This window comes from Streptopelia decaocto (genome assembly GCF_964273445.1).
Source record: "Streptopelia decaocto genome assembly, chromosome: 9".
Taxonomy (NCBI): domain Eukaryota; kingdom Metazoa; phylum Chordata; class Aves; order Columbiformes; family Columbidae; genus Streptopelia; species Streptopelia decaocto.
The window spans coordinates 20376993-20388889 of record NC_138664.1 but is presented as its reverse complement, the minus strand read 5'-3'; the positions used below and the strand labels follow the sequence as shown (position 1 = coordinate 20388889).

Genomic DNA, 11897 nt, shown 5'->3' with positions numbered 1-11897 from the left:
CGCCCCCCCCCTTCCCCGCCTGCCGCTTACCCGCGCGCGCGGCCGCCAGCGGGCTGGCTGACGTCAGCGAGACGCAAGGTATTAGCATAATGAGGGAGCGGCGGCCAATCAGGAGCGGCGGCTGGCAGCGGCGCGGGGCGCCCGGCTCCGCCCACTGCTGCCCCCTGCCGGGCGGACCCCGAACCCCGGCAGCCCCGCCACCCTCCAACCGCCGTCACCCCCCGGCCCCCCCGTCACCTGGTGTCACCCCATGTCGCCCCCTGACACCCCCCGCACACCCCGTCACCCGGTGTCACCCTCTCACACTACCGTCACCCCCCACCACCCCTGACACCCCCCGCCACCCCCTGTCACCTGGTGTCACCCCCTGACACCCCCCATCACCCGGTGTCACCCCCCATCACCCCTGACACCCCCCGCCACCCCCTGTCACCCCCCCCATCCCCCGTAACCCGGTGTCACCCCCGACACCCCCCATCACCCGGTGTCACCCCCCAACACCCCCGTCACCTGGTGTCACCCCATGTCACCCCCTGACACCCCCCGCACACGCCGTCACCCGGTGTCATCCTCTCACACTACCGTCATCCCCCACCACCCCTGACACCCCCCACCACCCCCCGTCACCTGGTGTCACCCCCCGCCACCCCAACACCCCCCTGTCACCTCCCATCACCCCTGACACCCCCCATCACCCCTGACACCCCTCGCCACCCCCGTCACCTCCCACCAACACCCGTCACCCGGTGTCACCCCCTGCCACCCCCTGCCACCCCCCATCACCCCTGACACCCCTCGCCACCCCTGTCACCTCCCACCAACCCCCGTCACCCAGTGTCACCCCCTGACACCCCCTATCACCCAGTGTCACCCTCCGCCAGCCCCATGGCCACCCCTCAGGCCAAGGGGCTGAGTAGACTCCCGCCCTCTCCCCTGTGGCCCTCAGTAGGTTCCAGAGTGAACACCCCACTCTTCCCCACCTTAGAGCAGGGTTTAAATACACAGAAAAGGCTAAAAAGGATCCCTCAATGGATCCCGTGCCACCCTGGCTCTCCCTTGGGGCACGGACCCTCCCTGGGAGGTGAGGAGGGGGAAGCGCCCCCCAGCACCCCGAAAAATCTGTAATTAGACCACCCAGCTTTAATACCAGATGCAGTCATTCATTAATGACTCCCAGAGCAGCAGGTGAGCTGAAGGTGCCCGGCTTCCCCAGCACACTGCCGCGCGTGTGCAAGCGTGTGTGAGCGTGCAAGAGTGTGCAAGCGTGTGCATGTACATTGCAAGTGTGTGCTGCAGGCTTGTGCAACTCTATGCAACCACGTGCATGTGTTTGTGCAAGTGTGTGCAAGTGTGCCCATGCACGTGGATGCTCAAGTGTGTGAAAACACATGTCCAAGCGTGTGCATGTGTGTGCAAGCGCCGCCAGTGCGCATGCACATAATTTAAGGTGCACACACGTGTGCAAGCACATGCAGACACGTGCCTGAGTTGCAAGCCTTTGCATTGGCGTGCGAATGCGTTTGTGCACGTTCCTGCATTGGCGTGTGTGTGCAAGTATACGCATGAGTGCATGTGCTTGCAAGCACCCATACGCATGCAAGTGTGTGTAAATGGCTGCAAGTACACGCATGTGCATGCAACTATGTGCAAACACACACGTGTGCCAGTAAATCCCACAGGACAGCGATGGTGCCCAGGGTGGGCACCACGGGTGGGTCTGGGCGGCACAGAGCGTAATCCTGCCGAAATCCGGGGGCTCGGCGGCTGCTCTTCGCTGCCGCCTGGGTTTATTTTTAAACCCGTTGGCCCCGAGTGATTCACACGCTGCCTGTTCTCCGCTGCTCCCCGGCAAGTTTTACACAACCAAAATAGATGTTCTGGAAAGAAGGGGCCGTGAAGAGAGGGAAAGCGGGGTGCTGCCGCCCCGCCGACGGGGATCCCCGCCTTTGCCAGGGAGAAAACATTGCCAGCTCACTCCCAAGATGGTGATTTGGGGGAGATGCTGGTGCAGACCCCCCCAAGAAGCAGAAGAGCAGAGCGACCACCCCTGTGGGCAGTTCCCCCTCACCCCAGCCCCACCAGCAGCATCGCCCTGCAGTGGCAAAAGCACCTGGCAAAGGTACCAACCTACACCATGTTGAGGAAAAGAAGGGAAAAAAAAACCCTAACTCTTAAAAATAGGAGGGGTTATTAACCCCATTCCTTTGTGCCTGCCACCCTCAAGGCCCAAAGCATTGCATTTGAGCAACAAACTGTGATATCTCCTCCAAATCTGGCTAAATCTTCCTGTTCCGCGGTGGTTGCACTTCACCATCATTTCCCACCCCCCTTTCAGTTGTATCACTTTGAAGGAGCAGTGTTTGGGCATCTTCTCACCGGAGGGTAAAGAAATGCAAGACTTGACAAGTTCTCAGTATTTTTAATTCAAAGTCAATTCAATATTTTAAATTTGAAGTCCAATAGAAAAAGGTTTCCAGCCATAACCGTGGATTTCACTCATTTAAGACCAAAATATATACAGCAGTCCCACCAGGCAGGATTTCTCCTGGACGGGTCCCTCCATTCCACCTGGATGGGGTTTCCGACAGAGGAAGAGGACGGATGAGTTGGCCAAATCCCGAGTGGTGGCTCCATAACATCCAGAGAACATCCAGGTCTCCTGGGGAGGCTTCAGGGTGTCTTTCTGCAGCTCCAGAGCCACCTGGAGACAATGCTCCTCAACCTGCACCTCTGGAGTAAGCCCTACCCATCTAACAAAAACCCTTGCACTGTCTCCCAAGCCCCAGCTGAGCATGAAAAAGCACTTTTTTCCTCTTTAGGGTCATTTATTTATAGATTTAAAGAAATAAAAATAGAAAAAGAGGCAAAGAGTGCACACTAAGGGAAAAAAAAAAGTTCATTGCAACGAAGCGTGAGCAGAAGCTGGGGTGGGAAAGGGTCCCTTTGCCAAGCCAGTGGCTTTGAAGAGAGGGAAATGGTTCCTCCTGCGTGCAGAGTGACCAAGGGCAGTGGGACTCAAGCGTCAAAACCCGCCAAATTCATTTTCACAGTATCCCACGTAGAGGGGTTGCGCCTGGACACCGCGCCTGGAGAGAGAGCGGAGACATGGTGTCACCGGGAGGGCAGAGCCCGTGGTCTGGTTTGGGCGGTCAGAGAGGCGCAGGTTGGCCATGGGTGCCCTGTTCCGGGTGTCACAAGGAGGGAACGGTTCTCATCCCATGCTTCCAGACTCGGGTGTTTCTTTTGCAAGGTTGTTTTGCACCAGGGAAAGCCCAGCTTCACCCTCGCTGCCCACCCCAGGACCAAACCCCAGAGAAGGTGGCACTTGTGCTGTCCCGCTCCGCGAGGGGGGCGGTTACCCGAGCAGCGTGCAGCGGAACGCGGCCAGCCGTGCGTAGGCGTCTTTCAGGTCCCTGACGGTCGCGTTGCTCCACAGTCTTTCAGCTACAGCCCCAGCTCTCGGCCTTGAGGAACAAGGGACAGAGGTGTCATGTCACACGGGAGTTCGGGAGCTTCTCGCACAAAGCCCTGAGCTCCCAAACACCTTCCCGACCAGCATTCTTCAACACACAAAGGCATGTGGCTTCTGTATATCAAATTATCTGCTCCTAGACACACGTGGATCAGGGTGACAGGACACAGACCTGTGTAAAACACATACCCGACCTCCCCGCGGCTTCTCTTACCAGAGCCTGGGAGCCAGGTTAGTGACGTCCACGTACTCGCCCCACATGCACGCCTCTCCGCCAATCACCCGCTCCTTCTGCTCGGGGCTGCCTGCCAGAGGACATGGCATTCAGGGGTGCTGGGAGATAACGGGGTGACTTATTGGGGTAACAGCAGTGAACGGCTCAGCTACAGAGGCAATAACTCGCCCTTCTGGAAGCCCCCACACTTCAAACCTCGAGCTGGGAGACAGCAGAGTTGCTTTGTGCCGGCATCGGGCAGAGGAACGAAGGACACGGTCACTCAAGCACTTTCGAACAAATTAACAGCCTCCAAGCGACAAGTCGGCTGCCGTATGGGAAGGGGACGCAAGGAACGCACCTTCAAACTTCAAGGGCTCCACCTGGTAAGCCGCTATCCAGTCCTGCCCGTAGGAGATGCGGTTGAGGTACCAGGGGGCAGAGAGCAGAGCCCGGTAGCCAGCCTTGGTGACATTGGCCATCTCCTCCATGTACGGCGTGCCTTTCTCCTTCCACACGTGGATGATGGTGTCTGGCCTCACCTGGGGAGCACACAGGATCCGTGCGGCAACACAAGCGCTACCCCACCTCGCAAGCAGTGTGCTCTGACCCACACACAGCTCTGAATGCTCCCAAGGGGAAACCGAGGCAGATATTGGCTTGATTTTTGAGCCACGGCTCCCCCAGAGCACCCCAGTGCACCTGGAAATTGTGTTCAGGAAAGCAGGAAGCCCTCACCTTCACTTCGTTGTCAAACACCTCCTGCCACACAATATAACCTTTGCCGAGGGATGAGATGATGTCCAGAAGCCTGGCGTGCAAAGAGAACCGAGTTTTGGGTCAAACCAACACCCACATGCGAAGGTGCTTCTAAAGGAGAAGGGAAAAAGCACATCCCCTCACAGGGCTCCTTCATCCACATTATTTGTGGTCAACCTCCCAATAAAACACAGCTAAGCTACTCCCTTTGGGGTCAGAGAGACGTGCTTCTTAGATCTGGTGTCCCCAAGACAGAAGGAGACGTTTGTGCTGGTGACATAGCACAGCTACAGGCCCAGAACACAGCCAGCCTTACCTCTGGATGTAGAACGACTCCAGTTTTTTGTAATCTTCGCCAAAGCCCATCTCCTTCATGAAGTCACGAATTTTTGGATTTGATTTCCTGTGTACCAAAGAGAGGATAATAAAAGCACTGAATCCTGAGCTCTGGAGTAAGGCCAAGTCGTGGCCAAGTCATTCCCACATCAGCCCAAGGCTGGCTCAGGTATTCCAAGAGTAGAAACCACAGGAACAAACACACAAGAGCCCAGGAGAACAGGATACTCAGATCTGCAGATGATCGTGACCAAAAAGCGACGAGCTGAAACTCCAGTCGCAGATATTTACCCCTGCCAAGTCCCCATCCAGACTGATCTCGGCCTCACCAGCACGTGAAGTCCACCTCGTCGCCACCGAGGTGAAGAAAGAAGTCTGGGAACACAGTGCTGACCTCCTGAAACAAATCGGCCACAAACTGGTAGGTGCTGTTAAGGACAGGGTTGATGGGTCCGTATGTCCCAGAAGGATCCTTGCCCAAATAACAGGGAGTCAGGAGGCCCGGAGCACCTGGATCACAACACAGGACAGTGAGGAAGGGGCTAAACGTGGCTGTATGGCCCCATGTAGCCCCCCAGACGCTCCTCAGCACAGCCCTTCCCGGGTTTTTTCCCCACTTAGTTTCTCTCTTCACTGCTTTTTTGGGGACATTCCTACAGGAAACCACACACTGAGCCACTGAGGAAAGATAACGCAGGTGCAGAACCCAACACTCGCTCTCTGCAGACAGAGGAGAGCAACCATGGTTTTGGCTGCAACAACATGCACGGGTTGTTCTCCAGTGCAGGACATGGCATTTGGAGGCAGGAGAAGGAGAGAGCAAGACAAGGCAACATTTTCCTGGAGCTTCTCACACTTCCAGGCTCAGACCCAAGTAAAGATGGAAACGCTTTCCCTTTGGATTTTGTTCTAGAAGTTGGACCACGGGGTCCTAATTCCTCCAGCCGATGGTTTGCGCCATCCCGGAGCCACATGGCTGCCCAGAGCCAGGTCACAGACCCCCTTGTCCCCCCCTGGTACAACTACAACTTTGCTCACAGCACCAGAAGCAGGATCTGCTCCTCACCTGGACCCCAGGAGAGCGTGTGCCCGGGAGTGTCGAACTCCGCGATGACTCTGATGCCGCGCAGCCGGGCGTACTCGATCACCGTCCGCACGTCGCTGGCTGTGTACACGTGGCTCATGGGGTTGAAAGCTCCCTGTGGGGACACGGGGAATGTCAGTGCCTTGCTCAGGCGCCGAGGGAGGGATCTGCTCCCCACATGGGGATCGGGGGGGTTACCTGCTTGCTGAGCTCTGGGAAGGTCAAACTCTCGTAAGGGAAAGATGGGTCATCCACAATGTGCCAATGAAATACATTGAACTTGTTGTAAGCCATGACATCCTGGGGAGGGACAGGAATCAAGATGAATATGCCCTGTCTCTTCGGAAAGCTTGCCACAGAAAGGGGACAAGGTCCCTGTGCTCCGAAAGGACAAGGCAGAGTCCCCAAGTGCTCCCCAGGATCCAAATGGGATTCAGACACCTCTCTTCAAACACACCAGCACCATAAAGAGCTGCAGAGGACCAGCAGTGCTTCTGCTCTCAATAAAACCCCTGTTCTCCCTATGACTGAGCCACTGGTTGAGACCTGGGAGTTTAATTCTGCTTTGGACAAGTGTTTTCCCTTGCCTCGGAAACAACCCAGCCTCAGGAAGTCATGTGGATTGCAGGAATCCAGGATACTTCAGGGTTTTCTTCCTTACAAGCTGAGAAAATCACCCAAACCAGGCAGCTGTGAGTTACACCAGAAGCAAACACAGCCATGGGCACAGGGAAGGACCTACAGCGCATTTTTTTTCCACAATGCACATCTGTATACAAAGAACTGAAGTCACACTGCCATCCCGCCCCAGCCTGTTCCTTTATCTAGGGACAAGCAAGCTGGTTTGCTTCAAAAAGCCTCAGTTTGACAAGCTGTTCCCTTGATGAGATGTAGATGCAGTGGCCCATGCACTAGACAGCTCCTGGGACCTTCAGAAAAGAGCAAAAACCCAAAAAGCCCTCCAGGCTACTCAGGTGACCCAAAAAAAGGGACACCAAACAAAACCACGTTGTGTCCCAGCACAGGCATCCTACCAGAGTTTCCAGGATGGCTCTCAGAGGCAGGTAGTGACGAGACGTGTCCAGCAACAGGCCGCGGTGAGGGAAGCGGGGAAAATCCATGATTTCTGTCTCGTTGATGTAGTACTGCAACACAGAGAGCACTAAGGAGTGAGCAGGGCTCCAGGCAACACAGCCGTTAGCAGGAGAGAATCGGGGTCACCCTTCTCCCCAGGGCCGGCAGGATGAGGAGGGGTGGCTGCACTGCCAAGCTGACCAGGAGGAGCTGCGATGCTTTACTGACTCAGAAAGCCGGGATCTGTCCGGATTCGCAAATCCCTGCTTGGCCCTTACACCGCTGTGCCAGTACCCTGCTTGTCCCGAGCATCTTGGTAATCCTCAGAGGGACGCAGAACTCACCGTGCCATTCTCATCTCTCCCAACGAGCTGGCTGAACGTCTCCAGGCCTGCAGGAAAACCACACACACAGTCACTTTCTCAGCACGCATTCCCCCAAAGGAACCGAGCTCAATTAACAAATACATCTCCAGAAAGGTACAGGGAGCCATCCCCACAGGGGAGTGCCCGGCGGAAAGCGCAGCTCACCTCTCAGAGCTCCCCAGACGGTATCCGCAGAAAGCAGGATGGAGCCTTCCGAGACGGACAGCTTATCTGAAACACAGCGGCAGAGCGGCCGGGCCGGTGTCAGCTCCTGCGCTCCATCATACGATGTGACGGGTCACCACAAGCGCAGCAGCACCGGGCAGAGGTTTTGATACAGGACTGCACCCTGGCATCCTACAGAACTGATTTTTGGGTTTGGTTTTTTTGTTGTTTTAAACCTCTCCCACTGCTTTATCAGCATCCTCAAGTAAGTTGCTCCCTCCCTACGACCAGTGAGGATGCTGGCTCCCTAAAATCAAAGGTAAGTGCTGCACAGTGCTGTTATTTCACAAGTCTGATGAGGAGCGGCTGAGGGACCTGGGAGGTTCAGCTGGAGAACAGGAGCTGAGGGGAGACCTTCTGATCTCTGAACTGTCTGAAAGGAGCTTGGAGCATGGAGGATGTTGGTCTCTTCTCCCAAGCAGCAAGTGATGGAGCACAAGAAAATGGTCTCAAGTTGCGCCAGGGGAGGTTTAGATTGGATACTAGAAAAAAACTATTCCCCAAAGGGTTGTCGGGCTTTGGAACAGGCTGCCCAGGGCAGTGGTGGAGTCACCATCCCTGCAGGGGTCTAAAATGCGTTTAGACAAGGTTCTCAGGGACATGGTTTAGTGCTAGAGTTGGGTTATGGTTGGACTCGATGATCCTGAGTGTCTCTTCCAACCAAAACGATTCTACGATTCCACAGAAACAGCCACACTGCCGCCCCGGCCGCTCCCTCCCGTTCCCAACACTCACAGCCTTCCTCGGAGTCCAGGCTGGGAAACCCATCGCAGCCCGGCGTGGCGACAAAGACGAGGAGCTGAGTGCAGGGTGTCCCCCAGGGCTGCTCGTTCTCTGCAAAGGACACAGAACACAGACATCAATCTGGCTCTTTTCCCTGCTCCCAGCCCTCCTACCAACCCAGTTAGTGACGCAGATATGGACTTTTAGCACCCAGGGCAGAAATGGGCATCCCCTCCTGCACCCCAGAGCAGGCACAGGAGGGTTCATTGGGGGCTTCTTTCAACATAGACAATAAGAAGCGCACGAGCTGATTCCAACCTTCATTTCTCAGAAGATCTGCTGGTGAGGAAGCCCCCGGGAAAAGCTTTGCAGTGGAAGATTAAAGCAGGATGCAAAAGAGACATGGGCTAGCAGCAGGGCCCAAGGCTTCCTAGACACCAGCCCCTGCTCTAAGCAACAGCCACAACTACTCAAACCTTCTCCAGGGGAGTGAACAGTTTCATGTTTCCAAACTCTCCCAGCACTGGGAATAAAAGCACAAACCCAAGAGCGCTGCTACCCTACCCACACCCCTCGGAAAGGGCAAAGAAACCCTGTAAAAAAAGCTGGAGAATGAATCCAAGCCTAGTGCAGAGCTGGGCTGAGTTCAAGCCCACCAAAAGGTCTCGCCCAACGCAGAGAGGCCCCCAAGCGACTCCACCTTCTGCAGAGCAGGTCCCAGGCGCAGCGGCTGGAAGAATAAACCCAGCTGTATTCAGAGCCCAAGCAGGAGCTCTCTCTGAAGGAGAACTTCCAAGGACACACAGCCCCAAGTCCCCACTGGGGTCGCTCCCCCAACTCCAACGCGAGGTGTTCAGCCTTAGACGCGTGGGTCTATCACAGCAGTGGGGTGGGACCCTGCTCGTCACACCAAGGTCCAAACTGACATCCCCGCAGCCTTCCCAGGAGCAGCTTGATATGGTCAGGGACAAACTCAAAGCTTGGCTTTGGGTAAGGCTGGTCACAAGCCAGGCAAGAAGAAATCAGAGAGACCTGGGCACCGCCAGCATTTGGGTGAAAGGCAGACGGCCTGTACCCTGAAGCTTGCGGGAGCCAGAAACGCTGAATTTCTCCATGAAGGCAAAATCTCTGCAGAGAGAAGATAAACAGCTCGCAGTCCTCAGTTCTGAGCTTTCCTCCTGGTTACAGACAAACCGGTAGCCAAGGCAACCTCGCAGATGTGCGAGCCACAAGCTCCCTCCGCTCGGCAAGACGGCCGCTCAAGCCTGGGGACACGGGAAATGCTCGTTCTGGCCATAAAGCCTCAAGAGAATTGGTGTCACCACCACGCACCACGTTTAAACCCACCCAGGGAGACGTCACCGAACCCAAGCGTGGCCTCCTTGGCCAAGGAGCAGGCAGGTCCCACCACCATCGCACCGAGAAGGCAACGCAGGTGGGTGCAGCAGGGACCCATCGAACACAACGGCTGAAGTTCATGGTTCAAAAGAGAGTGGTGAAGGCACGTGTGAAGTTAATTAGTCATGGACTGGAAGACGAGGATGCTAACGCAATGATTGCAGCAGTAAGATGCCGGGGATGGGAGGTCCTGGCTTGAGCTTCAAGCAGGGTCCTGGGTCTTTCCCAGACTCGTTTTGGAGCTGCTCAGCTTAATGACAAGAGCCAATGGAAACACCAATTAGAGCTAAGGAAAAAAATAGATCTTCTTCACCTTGAGGGTGGCCAAACACCACAGCAAGGGCTCGGTTATCCATGTGGGAATCCTGCAATTTCAGCTGGGTACAGAAGCTTGATCCAGCTGCAAAGTTGTCTCCAGCTCCAGGTTTGGACCTGTTTTAATGCAGGGCTTGAAAAAAGACCGCTCTATGTCCCTCCTAATTTAAATTGGTCTCTGTTTTCATTCTTGAAGTCCAGGATGAATGCACAGTTTGGACATAATCTTGGTTGTTAAATTGACATAGCAGCTTCCTGAAACAGACAAAATTGCTTATTTCCTCCATTAACAGAAACTGTTTCCTTCCATTCATGGTTTCCATTGCCTATTCTCACCCATGTGAAAAATGAAAAGGAAGGCAAAGAGGGGAAAAAAGCCATAAAATTAACTGTGCAGTTTGAGTGTCATAAAGCAGGCTGTATGGAAAGCCATGAGTATGAGCTTGATCTCATGATCACACGTATCTGCTCCACCTGATTTGATGGTCATATTTCCCCTCTGAGAAGAACAAGAAAATGTGAATAATTGTATCAGCTGCTTGAAATTTAGTTCCTAGCAGCAAAAAAGAAATGAGAGGAGTCTTCTCAGCTCCCAGATCAAAATTTGTTTCCATGGCTGCTTACAAGAGTTGAAGAAATAAAAAAGCCAAATGGCTCCTCGCAGTGTTTCCAACATGCTCTTGTCAAAGCACGACATGCTCAAGACGAAGCGGCGCGGCTCCAGCGCCGTCACCCTTCTCCACTCCCATCAGCGGCGACGGGCTCCACGCTGACATTTTAACCGCTCGCAAGCAGAGCTACGAGCTCTTTCTGATGAATGAAGCATTTCGTGTTTGCCAGATACAGCTCTCTGGGCTGCCGCAAACCCACGCAGACACCGAGCACCCGCCGGCTCCTCAGCCCGTGTTTGCGAACGCAGCCACGAAATTCCCTTATTTCACCCCAGATGGGCAGCGGGTGCTATCGCAAAGAAATCTGGGTGCAAGAAACCATTATAACCTACCCCAAATTGAGTCTGGGCTCTCAAAGCTTTCACTTTACCTCATCTTATCCCACAATTTCAGGGTGAATCCAAGAGCTTTGCGAGAAACGCCACGCTGCCTTGGGATGCTCAGCAGCTCACCTTATGAAATAAGGGCAGAAAGAGCCCTGTGGCATGAATACCCGCTTGCTAAAAACACACGCGAAGCGACAAGAGCGTTCGCTCAAGATGAAGCTTCACGCTGGACAGCGAGAGCTGCTGAGGAGCCAAGTCGTGCAGAAAGCAGCGGAGCGGGAGCGATTGCAGCAGCAGTCACGAGAAAGGGAAGCAAAGCAAGAGCTGAAATGCCATCTGGAGAAGATAAAAAACGAGACGGAGGGAGCAAAGTCTCGACAGCAAGAGCCTCGCTGCTTGAAAGAGATGTGAGGTGACTAGAGCAGTGCCAAATCGGATTGATTTTACAGCGTGCATCGCCCTCCACGCACGAACCCAACGCCGCCCTTGGCTCTGGAAGCCACAGACCGCGGCCACCCCACCGAGCTGGGGGAAGGCGGGCGTTTGGAAGCACAGCTCCGCACATAACACTGTGGTTCGACCCCCCAAAACAGAAGAGGGTTGGGGTTTGTGGTTCGCTCTGAAGCACGAAGCCGAAGCGAAAGGCTCAGCGCCCCCCGCGCCCCCCCTCCGCCTCACCGGTCGGGCGGGCGGCGGCGAACAGCAGCGCCCAGTACCGCTGGAAAGCCGCCTCCAGCACGGCGCAGCCCGGCCCCACGGCGGAGCCGGCGGCCCAGCCGAAGCGGAACCGGCGAGGAGCCAGCGGGCAGCGGCCGCCGCCCGGCGGGGAGCGCTGGGCTTGGGGCTGCGGCCACACGGCGGCCGCCGGCTCCAGCAGCACCGCCAGGAACAGCAGCAGCGCCGCCGCCATGTCGCGCCCCGCCGGCCGAGTGAGG

The 11897-nt window shown here is 55.6% G+C and overlaps 1 protein-coding gene across 1 annotated transcript; it reads right to left on the bottom strand.

Moving 5' to 3' along the window:
• Positions 1–2403: 2403 nt before the first annotated feature.
• On the bottom strand, positions 2404–11897 carry HEXA (hexosaminidase subunit alpha). Its single transcript, XM_082060766.1, has 14 exons — positions 11641–11897; positions 8265–8363; positions 7470–7535; positions 7284–7330; positions 6900–7010; positions 6064–6165; positions 5848–5980; positions 5111–5291; positions 4762–4848; positions 4425–4497; positions 4048–4228; positions 3687–3777; positions 3360–3464; positions 2404–3086 (listed from the first exon to the last, which is right to left on the bottom strand). Exons 1-14 carry the CDS (start codon positions 11870–11872, stop codon positions 3023–3025), a joined length of 1572 nt encoding a protein of 523 aa, XP_081916892.1. The 5' UTR covers positions 11873–11897; the 3' UTR covers positions 2404–3022.